This window comes from Schistocerca piceifrons, chromosome 7 (assembly GCF_021461385.2).
Source record: "Schistocerca piceifrons isolate TAMUIC-IGC-003096 chromosome 7, iqSchPice1.1, whole genome shotgun sequence".
Taxonomy (NCBI): Eukaryota; Metazoa; Arthropoda; class Insecta; order Orthoptera; family Acrididae; genus Schistocerca; species Schistocerca piceifrons.
In genome coordinates this window covers 80,677,425-80,704,429 of record NC_060144.1, presented here as the reverse complement: position 1 = coordinate 80,704,429, position 27,005 = coordinate 80,677,425, and the positions used below count along the sequence as shown (strand labels likewise).

Genomic DNA, 27,005 nt, shown 5'->3' with positions numbered 1-27,005 from the left:
ACTTTTAATAGCGGGCCGACCGGTCCGCTGGAACAGTGAACAGAAAGATGAAAACCCAAACACTCTGATTAAATAAAAGTCGGTACTCATCTTTATTAACGAAGATACAGAAACACAGTAGTGAACTCCGTGTCTACAGAAATCTGTCTAGTTCGAGTCGGAGCGGCTAGGTCAGCGTCGGCTGACGACAAACAACAACTCTGCTGCGATGAACACACAACTGACTAGCAAGTACACAATTCGGTGGCGAGTATCCAACTGAGCGGCGAATACAGAACTGTCCTAGCGCTCGCGACTCCAGCGCTTAAGAAACCAGAAGCCAGCGGTGGCGCACGCAGACTTCCGGCGATTTCCTGTCTCGCTGGCGCTGCTTATGCGGACGGCGTCCGGACTTTGATGATGCCAACCTTTTGGCAGCGGGCTCGGGTGGCATTACTGGCTAGGATATAACACTCCTCCCCCCCAAATCGCCGCACCGTCGTTGAATAATGACGTGGCGAGCGTCGACGGCGGGGGAGGGGTCTGGCCGCAGGCGTAGCAGAAGAGACCGGGGCGGAGACTGTTGTCGGTGGCAGTCCCCGGTCCGCACCCCAGCATTGGCTGCGCGGGGCCTCGGGAAACACCGACTGAAAACCGAGGTCAGGGTGCACGCCTGTGACCACGGGCGCAGCTTCTGGTACTGGACGCGACGGGGCGTCGGGACCCACGAAGAGAGGCAGCGTCTCCTGACGCTGCGTCGACGGCTGCTGAGTGGGCGCCGGACAAGGCGCTGCGGTGTCAGACTCCTTGGGGGTGCCCAAGGAAAGCGGCTGCAGGACAGGCTGCACAGCCACCGCTTGGGAAGGCGTCCCGGCTGAGGGGTCGACGTCCATCAGCTCCGAAGGCGGTGGCGACTGAAGAGGGACCGCAGGCGGCGGAGCGACCACCCGGGGCGCTCCCGGATGAAGCTGCGCGGGAGGCATCAACGGGACGGGCTGTCGGCGTGGTAGCGGCGACGGCTGCTGCTGCTGCGCTGGGGGCGGCAGCGAAGTCGGAAGGCGCGGCTGGAACCCGCCGCGGACCAAATCTGTGGACAAAGAACGAGCGGCAGAATCCGGGCGGCCAGCGCGGCGCAACTGGTTCTGATGCCACCTGTGCACCCCAGTAGCACCTTGAACAGTATAAAAACCGCGACCCTGGACACCTATCACGGTACCCCGTTCCCAACGACGGCGACCGTGATAAACTCTGAAAAAAACGGCGTCGTTGCGCTGAAAACGCGTGCGATGCTCAGAAGCGGCGGGTCGATCCGGGGGGTGCAACAACCGTAGTAGGGTGCGATGACGACGGCCGTGGAGAAGCTCCGCAGGCGAAGGGCCGTCGCGTGGCGTGGTCCGGTACGACGACAGGAACGTGATGAGGGCCTGCTGACGAGAGTGTGTAGCACGAAGGCGGTCCATATGATCCTTGAATGTGCGTACAAAACGTTCCGCTGCACCATTCGATTGAGGGTGGAACGGCGGAGTAAGAACATGGCGAATGCCATTGGCAGAACAAAAACTTTCAAATTCAGCAGAGGTAAATTGTGGACCATTGTCAGACACTAAAACTTCTGGAAGACCCTCAATACAAAAAATTGAAGTCAACGCCTGTATAGTTTGTGCAGACGTTGTAGACTGCATGGGCACAACAAACGGAAAATTACTAAATGCATCTATCACGATGAGCCAACGAGAATTCCAATATGGACCAGCGAAATCAATATGTACTCGCTGCCAGGGACCGGCAGGGCGTGCCCACTCAAAATAGCGTTGAGGCGGAGCAGCTTGGTGTTCGGCACACGTCGAACAATCTGTAGACATCTGCGTAATCTGCTTATCAATGCCGATCCATGTACAATGACGGCGGGCAAGCTGCTTGGTGCGGACCACTCCCCAATGACCTTGATGCAACAAGGCGAGGACCTTGGATTGGAGCACTTGGGGAACCACTACACGAAGCTGGTCATTCTCGGTGCGTAACAGCAAAACTCCGTGCGAAACAGACAACAGATGACGTTGCGGATAATAGCGACGAACCACAGGATCCGATATGTCCTTTGCCTTGGACGGCCAACCACGTTGAACAAAACGTAATAGTAAACTCAGATGAGGATCCGTAGCTGTCTCACGTCCCACCTGACGATAATCAATCGGAAAATCCCGGAGGGATTGATGCTCATCGGCGTCAATCTGATGGCAAGAGTCTTCAGAGGAATCGAAGACATCATCCGCAGCAATCGGCAATCTTGAAAGCGCGTCAGCGTTTGCATGCTGAGCTGTAGGGCGATACAGTATCTCATACTGGTATTGTCATAACAAAAGAGCCCAACGTTGTAGTCTCTGAGCTGTCCGCTGAGGAACTGGTTTAGACGGATGAAACAGTGACGTCAGAGGCTTGTGATCTGTTACTAAATAGAATGGTCTACCATAGAGGTAGTGATGGAATTTTGTGACACCGAACACAATAGCCAACGCTTCATTGTCCAATTGGCTATAATTACACTGAGCTTTGTTTAGCAATTTAGATGCGAACGCAATAGGACGTTCGGTGTTACCGACTCGGTGAGACAACACAGCACCGAGGCCGAAAGAAGAGGCATCACAAGCTAACACCAGAGGCTTGTTAGGGTCGTAATGGACTAGACAACGATCATTCAATAAAGCCTCTTTAAGCTGCTGAAAGGCTGATTGGCAATCAGCTGACCACACAAACGGAACATTCTTACGGCGGAGACGATGCAACGGTGCAGCAATCTGTGATGCATTAGGTATAAACCTAATATAATATGTCAATTTGCCAAGAACTGCTTGCAATTCCTGCAGATTGCGAGGGGCGGGCAAATCACGAATAGCTGCTAAATGTGACTGGGAGGGATGAATGCCTTGAGCATTAATAACATGTCCCAGATACTCCATCTCCGTAAGGAAAAATGAACATTTATCGATGTTGCAACGTAGGCCTGCCTGAGACAACACTTTAAACAAACACTCCAAATTACGGAAATGTTCAGCAGGCGTCCGACCGGACACAACAATATCGTCTAAATACTTGCAACACGATGGCACATTAGCCAGAAGTTGAGACAAAAAACGCTGAAAAACAGCTGGAGCTGACGCACAACCAAAAGGCAAACGCAGAAAACGGAACAACCCCAACGACGTGTTTATGACAGAATACTGTTGTGATTGCTCGTCGAGGGGCAATTGCAAATATGCTTCACGGAGATCAATTTTGGAAAAGAAACGAGCTTCCCCTAACTTGTCCATCAGCTCGTCCGGTCTAGGCAAAGGAAAAGAATCAATGACAGTCTGAGGATTAACTGTCGACTTAAAATCAGCTCACAAACGTAACTTGCCAGACGGTTTCTTTATAATAACTAAGGGAGAAGCCCACTGGCTCGCTGAAACGGGTTGAATAACACCGTTGTTTTGCCAAAGACGAAGTTCATCTTCTACAGGTGCCCGGAGGGCGTGAGGCACTGGACGAGCACGAAAAAATCGAGGCTGAGCATTATCTTTAAACGTAATATGAGCGGCAAAGTTCGCAGCACAACCTAGTTCGTCTTTAAATATGTCACTGTATTGGTTACACAAATCGGTTATGCTGTCTTGAGGAATAACAACAGAATTAATTTGCAACACATTGTCTTGGATAGACAGGCCAAACAAGTCAAAACAGTCTAATCCGAAAATGTTTACACTGTCTGTAGCGCGGAGCACTGTGAATGAAACTGTGTTTGTATTGCCACGGAATGTGGCTGGCATGCTACATACACCTAACACAGGAATTTGTTCTCCACTATAAGTAGCCAAAGAATGTTTTGCCGCTGAAAGTTTAGGGCGGCCGATAGCCGCATACGTAGCACTATTTATGAGAGTCACAGACGCACCAGTGTCTAATTGAAAATGGAAGGTCTTATCCTGGATGCGTAGCTTCACAAATAGTTTATTACACTGTCTCTGGATCGGTGCAGTGGAGGCAGAAGACACAAAATCAGCGCGTTTAGCGCGTGTTCGCTGCTTACGACAACTCGTGGGTTGGGCGGGTGGAACAACAACTCCCGCTTCACTTGCAGTCTGTACATTACTTTTTACAGCGTTTGAATTACGCTTGGGTCGCATAGCAGAGGGCTGGGTGGGTGGCTTATTGCGAACAAGTTTATTACCCACACGAACCGTGGAAGAGTCTTTAAACGCGACCTTCTGGGCGGGCTGGCTTTGAAGAACATGAATATCCATGGGCTGGGCAGCACTAGAATTGTTCTTGCGTTTACGCAAACAAACAGTCTGGATGTGTCCTTTCCTTTGACAAAAGTGACAAACCGCGTTTCTTAACGGGCAACGTTCACGAGGATGAGCAAGAACACACTTAGGGCAAGACTTAACTCTATCATTTTGCACACGCGGCTGACGAATGTGTTTAACATGACGCGGCCGGCTAGTGTTTACAGTCTGACTCTGCCGGTGGGGCCGCGGGCGTGACAGAACTTGCTTAGCACAGGCAATTTGAGAAATACATGGCTGATCTAACTCACACTCAGGATAGTCAAAAGTATCTTGGGCTTCAATGATGTTCATCACAGTCTCTAATGACGGGTCAGGCAACTTTAAGATAGCAGCACGAATACGAGAATCTGCAATGTTTTGAGTAATAGCGTCTCGTAGCATGACATCACTGTAGGAAGCTCCACACACACAATTAAATCGGCACTGACGGGTGAGGCCCCGTAAATCTGTTAACCACTGTTTATTAGATTGATGTGGCAGTTTCTTTAATCTGAAGAACTTGAATCTGGCTGCTGCCACATGAACTCGCGACTCGAAATACTCAGCAAGCTTGTTAACAACAACGTCATAGTCCAAAGCTTCTGGCTGGGATTCCGGGAACAACTTACAAAGTAGTCGATAGACTTCCACGCCTGCAGTGGAAATTAAATAAAGCTGCCGCTCAGTACCTGTGATTTTGTAGACTGTCATGTGCGCCTGCAACTGCGCGAAATATTCTCGCCATTCTTCTCTTGATGCATCAAAAGCACGGAAAGGTGGTGCTGCCTGTGCTTGTTCCTTTTGTGTTGGAGGATTAGCCGCTTGTTTGGCGATTGCTTCCACCAGACTTTGTATTTGCTGACTCTGTAACAAGATCAACTGTTGTAATTCGGCAGACGTAGTGAACACAAATTAAACCAGCCCCCAAAATTTTATCGCTATAATTAGTATAACCAGAAACAAGTTGAACCAGCCCTGCACACGAGTTCGGAAGTCCTCGTCGCCAGTTTTGTGGCGGCGTTCGTAGCGACAAACAATTCGCTGTAGAAACGGCTTACGTAGTCACCGCCACACTTTTAATAGCGGGCCGACCGGTCCGCTGGAACAGTGAACAGAAAGATGAAAACCCAAACACTCTGATTAAATAAAAGTCGGTACTTATCTTTATTAACGAAGATACAGAAACACAGCAGTGAACTCCGTGTCTACAGAAATCTGTCTAGTTCGAGTCGGAGCGGCTAGGTCAGCGTCGGCTGACGACAAACAACAACTCTGCTGCGATGAACACACAACTGACTAGCAAGTACACAATTCGGTGGCGAGTATCCAACTGAGCGGCGAATACAGAACTGTCCTAGCGCTCGCGACTCCAGCGCTTAAGAAACCAGAAGCCAGCGGTGGCGCGCGCAGACTTCCGGCGATTTCCTGCCTCGCTGGCGCTGCTTATGCGGACGGCGTCCGGACTTTGATGATGCCAACCTTTTGGCAGCGGGCTCGGGTGGCATTACTGGCTAGGATATAACATCAGGAGGGTAATACGGAACGCAGTTCTGCATCCCAACGGCCTCGTAAAACTAGCAGTCGAGATGAAAGCCATCTTATCCGCATGGCTGTAACGGATCGTGCAGCCACGTCTCGAACCCTGAGTCAACAGATTGGGACGTTTGCAAGACAACAACCATCTACATGAACAGTTCGACGACGTTTGCAGCAACAGGGACTATCAGCTCGGAGACCATGGCTGCGGTTACCCTTGACGCTGCATCACAGACAGGAGCGTCTGCGATGGTGTACTCAACGACGAACCTGGTTGCAGGAATGGCAAAACGTCATTTTTTCGGCTGAATCCATGTTCTGTTTACAGCATCATGATGGTCACATCCGTCTTTTGCGACATCGCAGTGAACGCACATTGGAAGCGTGTATTCGTCATCGCCATACTGGGGTATCACGCGGCGTGATGGTATGGTTCAAAAATTGTTCAAATGGCTCTGAGTACTATGGGACTCAACTGCTGTGGTCATCAGTCCCCTAGAACTTAGAACTACTTAAACCTACCTAACCTAAGGACATCACACACATCCACGCCCGAGGCAGGGTTCGAACCTGCGACCGTAGCAGCAGCGCGGCTCCGGACTGGAGCGCCTAGAACCGCACGGCCACCGCCGCCGGCGTGATGGTAAGGGGTGCCATTGGTTACACGTCTCGGTCACCTCTTGTTCGCACTGACGGCGCTTTGAACAGTGGACGTTACATTTCAAATGTGTTACGACCCGTGGCTCTACCCTTCATTCGATCCCTGTGAAAACCTACATTTCAGGAGGATAATGCACGACCGCATGTTGCAGGTCCTGTACGGGCCTTTCTGGACACAGAAAATGTTAGATTGCTGCCCTGGCCAGCACATTCTCCTGATCTCTCACCAGCTGAAAACGTCTGGTCAATGGTGGCCGAGCAACTGGCTCGTCACAATACGCCAGTCACTACTCTTGATGAACTGTGGTATCGTGTTGAAGCTGCATGGGCAACTGTACCTGCACACGCCATCCAAGCTCTGTTTGACTCAATGCCCAAGCGTATCAAGGCCGTTATTACGGCCTGAGGTGGTTGTTCTGGGTACTGATTTCTCAGGATCTGTGCACCCAAATTGCGTGAAAATATAATCACATGTCAGTTGTAGTATAATATATTTGTCCAATGAATACCCGTTTATCATCTGCATTTCTTCTTGGTGTAGCAGTTTTAATGGCCAATAGTGTACTTATACTGCGTATATATTGAAGTGCCAGCCACGACAAAACTATTCCATCCAGTGTGAAAGATATATGAGCCCTCGAACTTCAAGAACAGTTCGATAATCCCAGCTCCAAGGAAGACAATAGATGACAGTTAATAACTCATGGTTGCAAAATATTGACACAAAATATCTGCGGACAATTGAAAAAAAAGACTGCTAGTACCGACCTCGGGGAATATCTGTTTGGGTTTTGGAGAAATACTGTCACACGAAAGGCGATACTAACCCCACGACCTATTTCAGATGGTAGGCAGACCTACGTTAATAGCATTTTCAGACTTAGAGAAAGCTTCTGACTGTCCCGAGTGGAAAACATTCTTGGACATTTGGTAGGTGGAAGGGAGAATGCAGGGAACGAAAGCGTATTTGCAGCTAGTACTTAAGCCAGACTGCAGTTACAGAAGGGTGAAGGACATGAAAGGGAAACAATGGTCGAGAAGAGGGTAAAACGGGTTGGTAGCACGTCTCAGATATTATTCAATATGGACATTGGGTAAGCAACAAAGGAAACGAAGACGAAATTTAGAAAGGGGCCTGCTCACGTATTACACAGATTGTTTCGACTGCGCTGGGGAAGTTTCGCTGGTTGGCCCTTACGCATCCTCAGCACAGTTCCGATCTCGTCCCATGTGAGTTCCATATTTTTAGAACCATAAAAGAAGACATTCGTGGCCGTAGGTCTGCTTCATACAAACAGGTGCACGCCTGTGTAAAATCATGGTTCCGTAGGCAACCGCAAACAGTTTTCCATGAAGACTTTGACCGTCTTGTCTCAGAGTGGAATGAATACGAATATGAGAATTAATCGAAACCCTCAGCTGCCAACAGATGTTGTTGATATACCTCAATGGGGCAGCTCAAAATGTGTGCCCCAACCGTGACTCGAACCCGGGATCTCCTGCTTACAGGACAGACGCTCTATTCATCTGAGCCACCGAGGGCACAGAGAGTAGCACGACTGCAGGGACTGCAGGGACTTCCCGTAAGACCCACATTCCCGGCTGTCCACTTGAGGTATATCAACAACACCTGTTGGCAGCTGAGGGCTTCGATTAATTATCATTTCTTTCTAGAAAAGTTGCATGGTCATCATTGGTATCTGTTCCTTCCGAACAGTTACTATCTTCATATAGTTAAAGGGTACCCTTTAACTATCCTCTAGGGACATTACGAACGTAGGTTGTAGAAAGTTGGGAATGTGGGTCTCACGGGAAGCGTGCTAGGGATAAGTCCGTGCTGTCGCGCTATCCTCTGTGACCTCGGTGGCTCAGATGGATGGAGCGTCTGCCATGTAAGCCGGAGATCCCGTGTTCTAGTCATGTCGGGGCACACATTTTTCGCTGTCCCCATTGAGGTATATCAACAACACCTGTTGGCATCTGAGGGCTTCGATTGATTATCATTTCTTTCTAGAGAATCTGCATGGTCCTCATTGGTATCTGTTCTTTCGGAAGTTACTATCTTCACGAATGAGAATATATTAGCAGCCACGACGATTACTTTTCAAACACTAAACTGTTTACTTACTTTTTAGTGTTCCGTTCTCAGTCGCTAAAAACCGAATCGTTATACTGTAATATCGCCGGCCGGAGTGGCCGTGCGGTTCTAGGCGCTTCTGTCTGGAACCGCGCGACCGCTACGGTCGCAGGTTCGAATCCTGCCTCGGGCATGGATGTGTGTGATGTCCTTAGGTTAGTTAGGTTTAAGTAGTTCGAAGTTCTAGGGGACTGTTGACCTCAGATGTTAAGTCCCATAGTTGTCAGAGCCATTTGAACCATTTGATACATATCGTCAACGTTCCGGTCTACGACGTCTCACCACCACAAAGGAGGATCGCCACGTTGCACACTGAGCACATCTTAAAGTTTCAAATCCGTGCCGGCTATCCGAGTTGTAATGCTCTGTGTCTTACCGCAATGTTTGTTAGAGAATTGCTGCAGTCGGAATAAGGAATTATTGTCCCATGCGTAGGTTGCCATTAAAACCACAGCACAGTCGGCTGCTTTTGGAGTGATGCCTTCGTCAGGAAGCATGAACCGCTGATGAATCACGTAGCATTGTATTTAGCAGTGAACTGTAGTTCTGCATTATGCCAGATGACCATTGTCGGCGAGTGTGGCGGCTACCAGTTGAAAGGTCCCATTCTTCCAATGTTTTGGAGACACGTTGTTGTGGCTGTGGTAAGAGTCGAGGGGCATGAAAGGGAGGCAGTGGTTGAAAAGGGAGTGAGACAGGGTTGTAGCCTATCCCCGATGTTGTTCAATATGTACATTGAACAAGCAGTAAAGGAAACCAAAGAAATATTTGCAGAAGGTATTAAAGTTCCGCGAGAAGAAACAAAAGTTTTGAGCTTTTCTGATGACAATGTCATTCTGTCAGAGACAGCAAAGGACTTGGAAGAGCAGTTGAACGGAATGGACGGTACCTTGAAAGAAGGATATAAGATGAATATTAAAAAAAAGCAAAACAAGCATAACGGAATGTAGTCGAATTAAATCATGTGATGCTAAGGGAATCAGATTAGGAAACGAGACACTTAAGTGGTAAACGAGTTTTACTATTTGGGCAGTAAAATAACTGATGATGGCCGAAGTAGAGAGGATATAAAAGTAGACTGGCAATGCAAGAAAATCATTTCTGAAGATGTTTATTAACTTCGATTATATATTAACTGTTAGGAAGTCGTTTCTGAAGGTATTCGCATGCCGAGTAGCGCTATATGGAAGTGAACGATAAACGGCTTAGATAAAAAGAGAATAGAAGCTTTCAAAATGTGACGCTAGAGAATAATGCTGAAGATTAGATGGGTTGATCATGTAACTAATGAGGAATCCTGAACAGAACTGGTGAGACACAAAAATCTATGGCACAACTTGATCAAAAGAAGGAATCGGTTGACAGGAAACATCGTGAGACATCAAGGGATAACCAATTTAGCATTGCAAGGAAGTGTGTGTGTGGGGGGGGGGGGGGGGGGTAAAATTCGTAGAGGAAGACCAAGGTATGAATAAAGAAAGGAGATTCAGATGTCTGTAGATTGCAGTAGTTATTCGGAAATGAAGAGGCTTTCACACGATCGAGTAGCATGGAGAGCTGCATCAAACCAGGATTCGGACTGAAGACCACAACAACGTTACTCTACCTCATGACAATATGGTATTCGGTGCCTGCGAGTATGACTTCATCACGGCTAGTAGTGACTGAGGGGCTCTGAGGGCACAACAGTTATGCTATGTACCTCCTGCCTCCTCAAGTGTTATCTCTGGTGCACATGGCACGTGTCTCTATGAACTGTCTCCGTGGTGCTTAGGTACTGTCGTGGCTAGCAAGGTATGCATATGTGTGAGACCAGCTGCGATGTTAACTCTGTCCCAGTATCTGTATGCATGATATCAAGGACCAGCTACAACAGTTGCGGGCCATCTGGTTCAGGATAGAGTACAACGTCTCCCTTTATATCCAATTAGTGCACCCATCTAGGCGAGAAGGTGTGCAACATCATACTGATAAACAAGGTCACTGCCAAATTATTTGTAAATCTGGGTACTTAGATAACATCACGTAACCTCTGAACACGTTAAGGTTCACTTACAGGTAGTTTCCTCTGCTTCTGGCTACTTCACCTTTTTTGTCAGGCAGAGTAGATGGTGAGTTGGATCTAGTTATACTCGTACTAAATCCGCGCCGGCCGAAGTGGCCGAGTGGTTCTAGGCGTTTCTGTCTGGAACCGCGCGACCACGACGGTCGCAGGTTCGAATCCTGCCTCGGGCATGGATGTGTGGGCATGGATGTGTGTGATGTCCTTAGGTTAGTTAGGTTTAAGTAGTTCTAAGTTCTAGGGGACTGATGACCGCAGAAGTTCAGTCCCACAGTGCTCAGAGCCATTTGAACCATTTTTTAACTTAATCCGCTATTTTTGCTTCCGTTTTCTGCAGGTCTGTTGAGCACCGGCGACGATGTGGTCCCCGGGAACGCAGGCATGAAGGACATCGTGATGGCGCTGCGGTGGGTGCAGCAGAACATCGCTGCCTTTGGTGGAGATCCCGACCAGGTGACCATCGGCGGCGAGAGCGCGGGAGCCTGCTCCACGTCGCACCTGATCATCTCCCCGCTCGCAGACGGTCTGTTCCTCCCTTAGTACAGCCTTTACTCAGCAGCACTGTGTTTGTCCACTAAGGCAGATGTAACAAACGACGGAGTCAATTACGCGGACCAAATAACTGTATTCTCACTAAAATATTCCGGGCTATTTTGTCGTCATCGCACGAACTCTTGCTGAAATCCAACGTTTAGTCCTCATCTGCAGAGGGTGGTTGTAGCTTTTTCGAAGGTGCGATATACACCATGGTTCATCAGAGGATAAAGCAAAATTTCGTTCCTGTGTTTTCCCGTAGAGAGGCATGACGTCACATGTTTGGAAAACTTAAGCGGAAATGGCTGTTGTCGGTTCCTACACAGTCCAGTGACTTCATTGTGACCACCTCCTATGTTCAAGGTCAACGTGTAATAACTACTCACAGACGACAGGTGCAAGCACTAGCAGTGTAGGGTACATAAAGTGTGTCAGGGAACACGAAAACAGTACACCCGTTGTCATGATACTGGAACGAAGCGATTCATCGACGTCCAAAAGTGCATGATCATTGCTTTCGGACCAAGCTTGGAAGCGTTTCCGGAACCGCTATGTTGTTAAACTGTTCACGTTCCACTGTAGTTAAAGCATACTGTATTTGCCAAAATACCGCTATCCTAAACCGAACCTCGAATTTCGTTGAAGCCTGAATATCACTACGACTTTTTCGTAACCATCTTAACATTTTATACGTCAACAGATGTAAACGTTGAGTTCCAACGAGAAATTCATTCTGTCACGGGAAAACAACCCGGAATATTAGGATAAGTGTGACGTTCCGGGTCATGAAAATTTACGTTTGAGAATCGCTGTAGTGTTACTTAATAGTAGCAGAGTTTTCAGCAAAGCCCTGTATTTGTTTACCTCATTTCTATTGTACAGAGAGAGGAATCCAATGTATGACAGCGTAAAAGCACTGTAACCTCATATAGGCCTACATCTTGTCTAGACTGTAAGCGTACTGTATTACATAATAACGTAAAATCTTCTACTTCATGCACGCTAATAGTAACTTAATACAAAACTGCATTAAAAGCCCTGCTCTTCTCCCGCCAGATCCAACCTCCATACATAAATCGAAGTGTGTGTGCGTGTGTGTTTTGAAAGAACAATGACTGACTTCTCAGAAACTGTCTTGTACGTTTAGTTCTTTCTGTTGGGATCTTGTAACCTGCCAACAGAAAAATACTTATAATATTCGCAGTTAGTGTAATTTCCCAACAGAAAAAATCTCGTTTAAGTTCCCAATAGAAAAATTTCTTTCCAATAATAAAATTTCAAGTTTTAATGTGTCCTTCCATTAAAGACTGACTGCATATCGAGATTAATAAGTTTTGACGTCAGCAGCGCTCCGTCATGGCCCTGTGAAATCATCCTGAATAAACTGAAAAGTTCTTACCTCACAATGATGATGCTCCTATAAGAAATTTTTGTCACAGCTCAGTGCAATGCTGGCCACTAGATTTTTATTTGTAGGAAAACAACTGATTTTCTTTTGCTTAATCAACATGAGTATGCACAGGAAAAATTCGTAAAATCTTTAAACTCAGATAAATTACTGGCAAAAGTTTTCTTCAGAACAAAAGTTATTATTGAAACATTTCTGCAAGGAATTACATGGGACTTTAACATTACAATTGTGGTTAAATCAGTTGTGGCAATTAACATATGCGCGCGGCAGCAAAGTGCAATAACACATTTTTTTTTTCTTTTACCTCATACCATATCGCTCAAGCACCGCCATCGTTCTGCACGACCGGCCCAACGCAAGTTGTAAGAGGTCCATAGGCCCTTTGCACTTGGCACAGGTCGATAGGACGAACAATCGATTGTGACGTGTTGCGAGAGCGAGTGTGGAGTTGCGCCAGGTTGGCGGGAATATGTGTGTAAGGCCATTGTTGAAATACAGGTCTTTAACGGAGAAGGGTGTCGCCATAGCCGTGGTTAGACCCCTATGTAATAGATTAATACCAGGAAAGTGAAGAAGTATCATTACAAAAGTGATCAGTGACGTTACTAGTGCCGATATTTGGTTTCGCGTCTACCGCGCCGGCCTAACCTTGGATTGCAGTGTTGGATGCAGTGATGGATTAGCGTGTGACGATAATGGAAAATGAAGAAAGCCTGTGCTGAGATTAGCCGTAATTAGATACGTATGACGAAGGCAGTGGCTATCTCCTTTTTTTGTGTTTTGAGAAGAATATAAGTTCGTAATTAGTAAAACTGTGTTGGTGTTCCTCATTACCAGACATTCAGTATTATAGTATTGAGCAGAACTAACTGGAATGTAACAACTTCCGTAGCAGTCAATTCCGATTGCCAGCCCCATTAGGTTCACGGTCGTGTTAATAATAAATATTGGGCTGCTATTCGATCAGATCAGGTCGGGATAATAAAAACGGAGGTGTTACAAAGTCTGTCGCTGGACTGTCCTGTCCGAACTCCAGAACTCAAGTGCTCTGTGCGAGCTACAAAACACGACTGTTCTCTGCGAGCTACTAAACTCGACTCACTGCCAACAGCGCTCTGACCTGCGATTCTATTGTAGCATAGACATTCCATATCGCAGGCAGTGCGTGAGCAGTCCATCGAAATTACATCTGCTCAAGTGAGCTAGCGAATAGTAATGAACACCTAATGAACCCCTTACAATCTATACTGTTTTACTCCTTCTACTAGAATAAGATTGTACTTAAATGTCATAGGGAGTGTCACCAACTGACGTAGCAACACCAGAAACTGAGGATTTCACACTTTCAGTGAGAGTCAAGTCAACTTACAAAGATGGGTTACCGTATGTAGGGTGTCCAAAGAGGACAGCTTACAGGAATTTGCTGAATTTCCTGTGGTGTCAAGCAACGGAATTAAAATAGTTTATCAGCGGTGGAGACAAAAAAAAAATCAACAGGACAACCAGAATAGAAACAATGACCGGGAAAGGATCCAAATGGATTACAGTTAAGTAGCAGACGGGAATCGCAGTAAGCCATCAGTGAACGAAAGCAGCCAACAATTTGTGGAAACTGAGTAATTTGCACGCAGGCATAGGTTGCTACAAACTTCCGGCAATGTACAAAGGACTTGTCATTCCCTGCCAGGACGAACTGATGCCGTTCTGCGTCACAAACATGGATCAACACGTTACAAAGCAGGCAGTCCTAATGTTACGGCTCATCAACGTCTGTCTTATGAGCTCAGAGGGGCTGTTTCTGACTATTCGTAAACGTGAGTTGATGAGTATATTGAAGTCCGCATGACTACTTTTATACAGAGGGCTACGAAGTAAGAATTACTTAGGTATTTGAGATTCAGTCCGTGGTTACAGTCTCTGATCCCGTTACGTGCTTAGTCAGTGTATTAAACTACAACTGTTTAACCGTCCCTTCGGTGTTATCAAAGATGAAATTTAAATGCACTAAGCCTCTGATTCGCCTCAAGTGTTCGGATTATAGTATTGGTGTTATGCGATAAATGGTAAAACTACGGACTCTTTCCTCGAGACCAACGGAAGTGCGAGTAAATCGGGAATTGTCTCTTTGTATATTACCTCCTAAATTTTGATCTCCTTTTTCTGTGGATATAGAAAAGTTCCCCGTCGCAATATTGTTTATAATTTAATCAATGGCGGATGGCCTGAATGAAGTAATCATCATCGTTTCTTGTTTAGCTAATCCATAAATATTATATATATATGTGATTAAGGAGATATGACACCATAAAAAACGAGATGAGTGAAAAACTAGTGCTTCATGCATGACTTTTAAATTTATTACTTCTGTGCTACTAACTCCACTCGCAATACATTTCGCTGGTAGCATCGAAATATGACGCTAAATGCTTCTACAAAATTATAGTACAGGAGATATGGTGTCATAAACACTGAGGAGTGCAAAAAACTCCCACATTCGGCATGACGTTTAAGTTAATTACTTCTTTGCTACTAACTCTATTAGCAACACATCTAGCAGACAGTACCATCATATGACACTGAATGTTCCTACGAAATTATATCATTGTAGATCAGGAGATATGACATCATAAATAACGAGATACGTGAAAAAATGTCGTATGATACATAAAGTCTTAAGACATTTATTCTTTACTACTAAGACGCTCATGCAGTCGAGTCAACTGAAGGACATCATTGACACCGGGCAGCGCTTTTGACAGCTTTTAACTGCGTAGCGCAAACGGCTGTAGGCGAAAACAATAGCCGTCTATTGAGCTATGAAGAGACACAGCACAGGTGCGTTTACAAAATCGCATTGTAGACACGCGAAAGAGCTGCCCCCAGCGAACAAAGACTGTTCGTAATCACCTCACACCAAGTCTACTGCAGAAGTATATGTAAGGTTTCGTTTCTAACAGAAAATTGGCAAAATGAATATCGGGGCAATGCCGGATTTGTCAGCTAGTATTCTGATAACCTCTCCTAAGATTCGCTGTTCTCGACATCAGTGCTGTACCCGAATTTGTCATTCAACTGATTTGGTAACGGACAGAAGCGTGGAAAAGATTTGTAACAAAATGAACTGAATTGGGCTGGCGGAGTACTGTGTGCAAGTGCAAAATTGTCGTCGTCTTCCCAGAACTGAAAACGTTTAATGAAACGACAGTAAAACCGTATGTCGTGCACTTGCGAATTTGTTGGAATCAGAAACAACTGCGAATCTATTACCTCTGTGATAAACTTAAAATTACTTTTAAAGACTGAGGTTTCACTGGCACAGCCAACAACACGTCTGAGACGATACACTCAACGCTTCCAACTCAGTCACTGCAGTGAATCAACGCAAATGCAGTGCTCTGAATAAAATTCATAATCAAACAAGTTCAAACTTACAATGCATACAAATCAACTACAGTGAGAAGACAGTTGTTTGCTACTTCCCATGAAGAATCTCTACATGAGCCTCATCATCTTTTGTTTAACATTAACTTAATGTACGCACCTCTGGCACCTCAATTCTGGGAGCAAACTGTAAACTACATAAGAAAAAGACAGAGCAACTGAGTGTGTCTATAGTGGCCACCTCTATTTCACCTCACATTTTACTAAGATTTTTGGTAATTATCGGAGCCCTACACTCATATTCAATAAATCTATGTGCAGTATCTCAGTATATACATCGTTTCCTCCTCTCACCTGATGAGTGAAAAGCATGAATGAGACTGTACAAGTTAGATTTCAGTATCTAGATCTGTGGGAGAAGAAGTCATAGCAGCCGCGCGAAGTGGCCACGCGCTTTGAGGCGCCATGCCACGGACTGCGCAGCCTCTCCCGCTGGATGTTCGAGTCCTCCCTCGGCATGGATGTGTGTGTTGTTCTTAGCATAAGTTAGTTTACGTAGTGTGTGCAGTTTCGTCCCTTAGGAATTCACACACATTTGAACATTTGCTAGTGTGGCAGAATAGCAGAGTAACCAAGCACATACCAGGTAGCACAAAGGTTTCTGTTCACCTTGGACGAAGCTCTTGTACAGGTTGTCACCACACAATAGGGAGCTGTCTGAGCACTTCCGGAGGAACGCGACGCGTCGGTTCCAAAAGAGTTTGCTCGGCAGTGTTCCGGGAGGCGCGAGATGGGGAACACCGACCAAGTGTGAGCGTGCCTATTCATAGTTAATTCATAATCTTATTTTTGTAGATTTCAGCTTAAGTCAAAATTAACGTCTTGCTCTCATCGTTTAATGCTCGTTGAACGGTATACGAAATTTTTCTGGTTAATTTCGGAATGTTATAACCAGTTTCACTTGGCCACTCATGCAAGCCATTGTTCAGTTTTGACTCTGTTCAGACATGTGGACTCGTGATACGAGGTGCATTCAAGTTCTAAGGCCTCCGATTGTTTTTTCTCCGGACTGGAAAGAGATAGAAACATGCGCATTGTTTTAAAATGAGGCCGCGTTCATTGTCAATACGTCCCAGAGATGGCAGTACCGTACGGAAGATGGAATTTTACCGCCAGCGGCGAGAATGAGAACTGTTTTAAATACTTAAAATTGCGACGTTTTCCTTACTTGAACAGCGTGCAATCATTCGTTTTCTGAATTTGCGTGGTGTGAAACCAATTGAAATTCATCGACAGTTGAAGGAGACATGTGGTGATGGAGTTATGGAAGTGTCGAAAGTGCGTTCGTGGGTGCAACAGTTTAATGAAGGCAAAACGTCGTGTGACAACAAACCGAAACAACCTCGGGCTCGCACAAACCGGTCTGACGACATGATCGAGAAAGTGGAGAGAATTGTTTTGGGGGATCGCCGAATGACTGTTGGCATTTCTGTGGGTTCTGTGCACACAATCCTGCATGACGACCTGAAAATGCGAAAAGTGTCATCCAGGTGGGTGCCACGAATGCTGACGGACGACCACATGGTTGCCCATGTGGTATGTTGCCAAGCAATGTTGGCGCGCAACGACAGCATGAATGGGACTTTCTTTTCGTCGGTTGTGACAATGGATGAGACGTGGATGCCATTTTTCAATCCAGGAACAAAGCGCCAGTCAGCTCAATGGAAGCACACAGATTCACCGCCACCAAAAAAATTTCGGGTAACCGCCAGTGCTGAAAAAATGATGGTGTCCATGTTCTGGGACAGCGAGGGCGTAATCCTTACCCATTGCGTTCCAAAGGGCACTACGGTAACAGGTGCATCCTACGAAAATGTTTTGAAGAACAAATTCCTTCCTGCACTGCAACAAAAACGTCCGGGAAGGGCTGCACGTGTGCTGTTTCACCAAGACAATGCACCCGCACATCGAGCTAACGTTACGCAACAGTTTCTTCGTGATAACAACTTTGAAGTGATTCCTCATGCTCCCTACTCACCTGACCTGGCTCCTAGTGACTTTTGGCTTTTTCCAACAATGAAAGACACTCTCCGTGGCCGCACATTCACCAGCCGTGCTGCTATTGCCTCAGCGCTTTTCCAGTGGTCAAAACACACTCCTAAAGAAGCCTTCGCCGCTGCCATGGAATCATGGCGTCAGCGTTGTGAAAAATGTGTACGTCTGCAGGACGATTACGTCGAGAAGTAACGCCAGTTTCATCGATTTCGGGTGAGTAGTTAATTAGAAAAAAAATCGGAGGCATTAGAACTTGAATGCACCTCGTATATCTTCTCAGTTCAATCTTGTTTAGTTCATTCGTGACCTCACGAGTATAGTATAATTGAAAAGATTTCTGAAACGTCACTAATTTCGATTTCAGTTCGGAATCTAGTTTCCACATGTCCGTGTTGTTTCAGCACGTGTTAAGCACGGATCTGACAGTCTTACGTTCGCAGGTCGTGACTCGCAGTAATGTATCATGTCCAATTTGATCAGATATTCTGAATTTTGCCACTCATTTTATGCGCGGTTCCAGACTGTAGCGCCTAGAACCGCTCGGCCACTCCGGCCGGCCATACTGCATCTGCAACAACACTTTGAGCAGCAGTTAGCAACACTGTAACGCAACGAGATGTTACTAATCGTTTACTTGAAGAACAGCTCCGAGCCAGACGCTGTGTAGCGTGCATTCCACTGATCACAAGCCATCACCATTTGCTTCATTGGTGTCAGGCGAGAGCTCACTGGAGTGCAGGGTGGAGGCCTGTTGTGTTTTCTGATCAAAACTGGATCTACCTCGGTGCCAATGATGGCTGTGTGTTGGTTAGAAGGAGACCAGTTGAGGGCCTGCAAGCAACCTGTCTGCGTGCTAGATACACTGAAAGTACACCGTGGTTATGGTCTGGGGTGCGATTTCGTATGGTAACATCACCATGCTCGTAGTCATTCCACGCACCCTGACTGCAAATTTGTACATCAGTCTGATGATTCGACCTGTTGAGCTGCCATTCGTTAACAGAACTCCAAGGGGCGTTTTCCGCCAGCACACCGCTCGCCCGCATACCGCTGTTGTAACGCCATGTCCTCTACAGAGTGTCGATATGTCCCTTGGCTTGCTCGATCACCAGATCTGTCTCCAGTCGACCTCGTATTGGACATCATCGGACGACAAGTCCAGCATCATCCACGAACAGCGTTAACCACCCCTCAAATGTTCAAATCTCTGTGAATTCCTAAGGGACCTAACTGCTAGACTTACACACTACTTAATCTAACTTAAACTAACTTATGCTAAGAACAACACACACACCCATGCTCGAGGGAGGACTCGAATCTCCGGCGGGAGCGGCCGCGCAATCCCTGACAACGCGCCTCAAACCGCACGGCTACTCAGCGCGGCTAGCCATCTCTCTACTGACCGAATTCAATAGGCATGAAACTCCATCCCACAAACTGAAGTCGGACACCTGTACAATACAATCCATGCACGTTTTCATGCTTGCATTCGACATTCTGGCGCTTACGCCGTTTATTAACGTACCAGCATTTCACGTTTGCGATGGCTTAGCTCGTGCTTACGTTAACCTATGATTTTGCAACGTTAATCACTTAAATATGTTATCCAGACAAATGTATTCCAGAAATTCCATTACTCTAAATTAATTATTTTTTGGCGTCGTGATTTTTTTCTGTCACATTATTCTTGCGATGTACTCAAAACCTCCTGTAGTTCTTCGGATAATGTGCCGCCCACTTTATCTATTTCCACATTGTTCTTCTACATCTACATTTATACTCTGTAAGCCGCCCAACGGTGCGTGGCGGAGGGCACTTTACGTGCCACTGTCATTACCTTCCTTTCCTGTTCCAGTCGCGTATGGTTCGCGGGAAGAACGACTGCCGGAAAGCCTCCGTGCGCGCTCGAATCTGGCTCTGAGCACTATGGGACTCAACTGCTGAGGTCATTAGTCCCCTAGAACTTAGAACTAGTTAAACCTAACTAACCTAAGGACATCTCAAACATCCATGCCCGAGGCAGGATTCGAACCTGCGACCGTAGCGCGGTTCCAGGCTGCAGCGCCTTTAACCGCACGGCCACTTCGACCGGCTTTACATTCGTGAAATCCTCGGGAGGTATACGTAGGGGGAAGCAATATATTCGATACCTTCTTTTACTTTCAAAACCTATCTCACTAGCCAATCTATGCATCATTTCATACTTTCTCTCTTTCTCCATCTTCTGTACATCCTTGCATTTCTCTTTAATCCATCTTTCTTTTGATTCTTGAGTTTCTATTCTTAGTTCACTTTCCTGCACCTCTTTTTGCCTTCTTCATTTCCACATTTCTCCGCTTTCTCCGCCTTTCCATATTTATCAACATGTTTTCCGTTATGCATTCTTTCATAATACTGTTGGACTTTCTAGTTTCAAGTACTCTCTTGGCAGAACCCATAAATCCTTCCCTCATTTTTATCCATTTGTCATTTACACGTTGTTCAGCTCTACCTCATTCCCATTTTTCGCGAACCCGTCTTCCAGCTCTGAAGCATTTCCTACCTACTTGAATGTCTCCGAGTTTAATCTTTCTTTTGCTTTACCGCTCCATACTCTTTTCGATTTGTATTTCTCCATGAAGTTGTTGTCTGAATTCATGTCTGCCCCCTTGTGAAAAAGAGAAAATATTACTTTCTCGCATTCTTCACAGATGCAAATGGGAATCATACTTTTCTTTTAATTGTGGTTCACTACTGAAAAACATTGGTGACAGAGTAGGAAAGCGGGACCGCCTAACACTGGACTGAAAGTCTATGAAACTCTTATTAAATCGCAAGATCTCTGTGTAATGTAATAGAAACATGAAACTCGTGTCTGTCATAAATAAGCTATAACAAAAGAAACTGAGAATGATAAACACAAAATTGACAGACTGTGATATCTTTCTTCCAAGACCAGACAGAAATGCTCTGAGGAGCACTTCCATTAACATACCAAGTTCAGCTACAAGCGATTCTAAGATACCACTGGTAGCGAAAAGACTCCTCCATTTTTATAAATTGGAGGAGAGGTTCCTTAAGTTTTTGAATGACCAGCGAAAATCTCTGGCTCCTGCTGGGACTTTTTCAGTCTGGGCCTGACTCTGTATCCTCTTCCGTTGCGTCCACCACGACGCTATCCAGAATACGGATCCTTTGTTCGATGAGTAGGGGCGGGGAGGGGGGGGGGGGAGGGGAAGAGGAATTTGAAACGACCGGCCACTCTTTCGCTCCAGGCTTCACTTTTTCTATCCGTTTTATATCGTGTTCCCTTCCCTGTCACGTCTAAAACGACACTGACATGGGATCAGTTCCTCTGTTTAAAGATGTAAAGGGGTGAAGATACGTTGGCTTAGAAGTTCCAGCCAACTTTCTCCCACTGTACCTGTGATGGGCCATTCTCACCTCTGTCTTCGTGTTACGTTAATTTTCGAACACTCACTCGATATATATCTGCATCTGTAAGTCACTTCGTGGTGTGTGACTTCTTATACAATTGTAACTTCCCTCATTTTCTGTTAGAGTCGTAGAGTCGCGAATGGTTCGCGGGAAGAACGACTGTCTATCCTCTGTGTGTGCTCGAATCCATCTAATTTTATATTCACAGCCTTTACGCGAAATACACCTAAGAGGAAGCACTAAATTTGTTGACACGCTCTCGGAACTTAACCAGTACACCATACCGTGATGCAAAACGGCGCACTAGCAGCGGCTGCCACTCGAATCGGCTGTGCATCCCCATGACGCTTTTGCACCGACGAAATGAACGTGTGACGGAACGCGCCGCTTTTCTTCGGATCTTCTCTATTTTCTCTAACAATCCTATCTGACTAACATTCAGGCACTGGTCGGACGAGGGTTTTGTGAGCTACCTCTTTTGTTGACGAACTACATCTCCTAAGGATTCTTCCAAAGACTATCAGTCTGGCATCTGCTTTTCCTGTAATTAGTGTTATGTGGATGTTTCACTCTACATCTCATCCTGGAATTGTTTCCAGTGGTTGTTCTGGAAGCATGTAATCATACAATAATGCGTCCTTCTGTGTATGTATATATAATACCTTACATTTGTTTATGTCGATAGTAAATTGCCACTTCCTACATTAAGCGTCGACCCTCTGCGGGTTCTCCTTCTCATCGCTACTAATTTCTAGCGTTGCGACTTCTCTCTGTAGAACAGCACAATATGGAAGTTCCGATGTTTTCTACTACGTCATTTATATATATTTTGTCCGCCCCCGGTAGCTGAATGGTTAACGTGACGGACTGTCAATCCTCCGGGTTCAATTCCCGGCTGGGTAGGGGAATTTTCTCAGCCCAGGAACTGGGTGTTGTGCTGTCATCATCGTCCTATCATCCTCATCGACTGCAGGTCGCCGAAGTGGCGTCAAATTGAAAGACCGGCTACCGGCGAACGGCCTGCCTGACGGGGGGCCCTAGCCGTACGATTCAATAAATAAATCAAATATATATTTTGAAAAGTAACACTGCCTTCAGGTATGCCTGCAGTTACTTTTGAATCTGAAGACTTCTCTGTGGTGAGAACGACATGTTGTGTCCTGTTAGCTATAAACTCCTCAGTCCAGTCAGACAATTAGTCTGATCAATAATATTATCTTGGAACTCTTCCATTCGGTTCGTGTTTGCATAGAAAAACAGTAATACCACAAATTGAGTCCGTCGTGATGCACACACCGTTTTATTTGTTTATTTCTTTATTATGCCAAACTAGTTTCGGCGACAAATATCACCATCATCAGTGGTTTTTTTAAATCTAAAACATGCAGAAAATGGTATGGTTGTACAAACACAGTAAAACATTATTACATTTTTACAAATCGTCTTTTGAAACATAGTTTTATATTGATACTTTCATACTACCTTATTTATTGTATGCTATTGCATGTTTTAAGCTATTATTGGCGCTGTTTGTGACATATTTTCTGTGCTCTTTTTTCTGTTGCCGTCTTTTTATACTTAGCGAACATCATGTCATCTGCAACCATGTGAGCGGCTGTTAGTAAACAAGTACTCAAAGGTGAACTTCGTATGTCAGCAGTATATGCTTGGGGTTGTGGTAGTGTTTGTGCAAACCAGTTATTTTGGTGTGTATTTAGCTGTTGCTTAGCTATCCGTGTAATCACGTTCGTTGGATGGTGTGTGGCTGCTTTTTACACAGAAAAACAAAACTTTTGCACTTTGTTTCTGATCCTGAATACTACGCCATCTTGCTGTTCGCGTGTGTCGTGAGAGGCGTGTTGCAAGCGGCGAGAAAGGCTATCGAAAACGACGCGAATTACGACGAGTTCTGTTGATTATTTATGTCTCTGTGTGTGATGGGGAAGTGGTTCTTTTGCGTGTGTGTGCTTTCTGGCCGGCCGGTGTGGCCGTGCGGTTCTAAGCGCGTCAGTTTGGAACCGCGTGACCGCTACGATCGCAGGTTCGAATCCTGCCTCGCGCATGGATGTGTGTGATGTCCTTAGGTTAGTTAGGTTTAAGGGGCTACGGAACGCCATATACTTGCAATGTTAAAATAACGCTTATAAATTACATCTTTCCTCACAAAGCATTTGAGGTAGGAAGTTGAACTTTTTACAGATTATTTATTGGAATATGGGCTACAACTTAACACAGGGATTATACAAAATTTTAGTTCAGTTATTAAAGATGATTTTTTTTCAATTGTAATGAAAATTCACAACATTTTTTTGCAATTTTTTATTTATATATATTAAAAATATACAGTTTTTTTGAAAAAGGCTGTGTTAAACTATGCAGTAGGTACTGTGTAACATTTACTGAAAGTTTGAAACAAATATGTTTGGAAGATCCTTAGAAAACATGTAATTAGTATGAGAAAATAAAAGTTTTGGGAATCGAGCGACAAATATTGGATTAACTTTTTAGTGCATTCCAGGTCCATAGGATGGATTATCTTCATCCTCTGCAAACTCCTCCTCCAGCTTCCTCTTGTTCCTCCTCCTGTTTACTCTTGCTTGTATTTCTAGACTCTTTACAGTCCTGTCTGCAGCCCGAAGGCGTTCGTTGTCTAAAGCAAGCATCGCTCGTACCATGTTAGAACCTATCTTCATTCCCATATTTCTAAATACATTGCACCTTAAAATGTTGCCATCATTGAAAGTCGCAACAGCATCATACACACCAAAGTGAAGTGTTTCTATTCCAACAAATACAGTCTTGGGGATTCTCGACCATATAACACTATTTACACTTTCATTGGGGTTTTGAGTTTTTCCGTGAATATACTTTTTCAACAGTTCAGGTGCTGCTAAGTCTCTGAAAATAGATTTTATCACCTCCATTATTGCATGAGGCAGACTATGCTTATGAGTGTACACTTCACCAGTTAGCAATCCTTTGTTATATTTACACCAACTGTCTTCTTCTTTGGGACACAAGCTATGTTGGGGATTTTCATCGGTTGAAGAAGTATGAAAAAAAAGAGCCCAAACAGCCTTCTTCATTTCGTCGACACTTTGTGTATTTTGCCTAATAGCCATTCCATAATAGTTCTGTATTTTGTCAATTACACTGTCAGTTAACCTTCCCTTCCCATCCAACCCTTTACCATCACTGAGTTTTTGTTTTTTTGTACGAAGCTTTCAGTCGCTTCTGTACGTGTCCAATACACTCAAATTTCTGCACTACAACATCATCACCATAGGGATTCAGTCCTTGAACATGTTTGAAACTTTTAGAATCACCGTCACCAAGGTAATTAATATATCGCACTTTATCACACGCCTCAGAACGCTGGAATATACTGGCAACACCAGCCACTTCCATTCCTCCACTACTGCCACTATAGTTAGCTTTGCAATTATTTTCATGTGTACCTTTATATTTTTGTGGACATCTACAATACTTTGATATTACTGCTACATCTAAAACTTTCCCTGTATACATACTGGTGGCAGATACTACACCATGAAGAGATGTGTGTCCCCGTTTATGCCAGGCACCATCGAACGCTGCAGTCAAATCTCTGTTACCATTATTTTCCATTACTGCCTCTTCCACAGCGTTCTTCATAGATTCTATACAGACATCTTCTACTTTAGACCCTATTAATTTATTATAGGTCGTAAACTTGGTTGGGGGATTTGGAAGATTCATGATGCCACACAAAATTGCACCTGCAGTAGCACCCTTACCAACTGAACGCAAGGAATAAACAAATCTAATGTTGTGTTCGTAGATTTTGCTACCATTTTCTTCAGTTGCAGTTACTGCAACACTGTTCCAAAAGGTGGTCATGTATGAACATTTATCACATTTCAGTTGTATTTCACTAGCAAGTCCTACGTGCTTTATTATGGAGAGTTCCAGACCAACTTCACTACAATGAATACATCTTACACAGTTTGAAAAAATTCCTTTGAGAACTGACATATCAAATATTTCATTCACATCCGATTCGCCCATAAAACATTCATAGTTTTCACTCATTGAACCAAGCTTCTTCTGTGAAGTATTTTCTTTCCCACTTTGACTGCTATGGGCAGGTGTACTTGAGAGGTTAGGTTCACTCACTTGGTTATCGTCTTTATTGTTTACAGTAATAACACATACCTTTGGCTTTCCAACATTTCTCCTTTTCTTAAAAGCCTTCAGAGGATTTCTAATAACTTTACTTTTACTCATTATTATACTTCAACAAAACAGAGACTCAAGAAACAGAATTAATTACGAATATTTTCGAGATAACGACAAAGTAAATAAACATGAAACAATCGACAATCGCACCAGCGATATATATTGAACCATCACAGGTTAGCCACAACACATACTTTATCTCACATCACTAAAATGTACCTGATGAACACGAACGTTAATAATAACACCATTTGACAGCAGTTTAACAGCGCCACAGTGGGTCACGCCCATGTAGAACACATTTTTAAAAAAATTTAAAAATAGTTGTAGTCTTCGGAATTGAATAAATTATATATCTATTAAAAGGTAATAGTCTGCAGATTCAGAAAACGCAAAAGAGTAAAACTTGAACTTTTCATGATTTTGAGCCTTTCCGGAGCCCCTTAAGTAGTTCTAAGTTCTAGGGGACTGATGACCTCAGTAGTTAAGTCCCATAGTGCTCAGAGCCATTTGAACCATTTTTTTGTGCTTTCTGTTCTGTGTCCTTCGTCAGTTCTCTCAGAGCGGTAAAGAGTGTGTTGTTCCAGAGTGTTGTGTTTTCATTTATTTCTTTCTACTATAGCCTTTTGTATGTGGTAATTTTCTTCTATCGTTAGTTGTCGGTATAGACTGTTGCTGTTTCTCAGAATGCGTAGATCGTTTTCGATATTAGTGGGGTTACGGTTTTTGTTCATTAGATGTTCTACGAATGTTGAATGTGTGCTGTCACTTCTTAGAGCTCTCATGTGCTCTGTGTACCTCGTTCGGAAATTTCTGCTTGTTTGTTCTATGCAGTGGGCCTGACAAGAGTTGCATGTGAGTTGATATATTCCAGCGTTGCTGAATTTGTCTGAGGTTTTTCTGACTGGTCTTAGTCTTTTCTGAACTGTATTGCTTGTTGTGAATGTTATTGGGATCCCTTGATTTTTTAAGATGTTTCCTATTCTATGTGATATTTTGTTATTGCATGTTAGTGTGTACCGTCTCTCTCTCTTGTTTCTGAAGTGGTGTGGTCCGCTGTATTGCCTGTGTGTGCTGCATGTATCCGTTTTACCTTGTTGCTGAGTTTGTTTATGATGTCTGTTTTGTAGTCGTTTTCAACAGCACTTTGTTTGATTATATTTAGTTCCTTGGTTTAGTTTCCTGGTTTAAGGGGTGTTCTGTTTATCCTGTGGAGCATGTGTGTGAAACTGGCATATTTATGCACTATCGGTTGGTCTAATACTTCGTACGCTCGTATTTTGTTCATTATGCGGCAATGCGAAACTA

General features: G+C 44.8%; 1 protein-coding gene across 1 annotated transcript in view; it reads left to right on the top strand.

Annotated features, from left to right (window-relative positions):
• LOC124805445 (venom carboxylesterase-6-like) overlaps window positions 1-27,005 on the top strand; it is a 135,751-nt gene that overhangs the window by 33,205 nt on the left and 75,541 nt on the right. Inside the window, exon 4 of the mRNA XM_047266007.1 lies at window positions 11,019-11,204. Within this exon, the coding sequence (XP_047121963.1) occupies window positions 11,019-11,204 (186 nt within the window). The remainder of the gene's footprint in view (window positions 1-11,018; window positions 11,205-27,005) is intronic.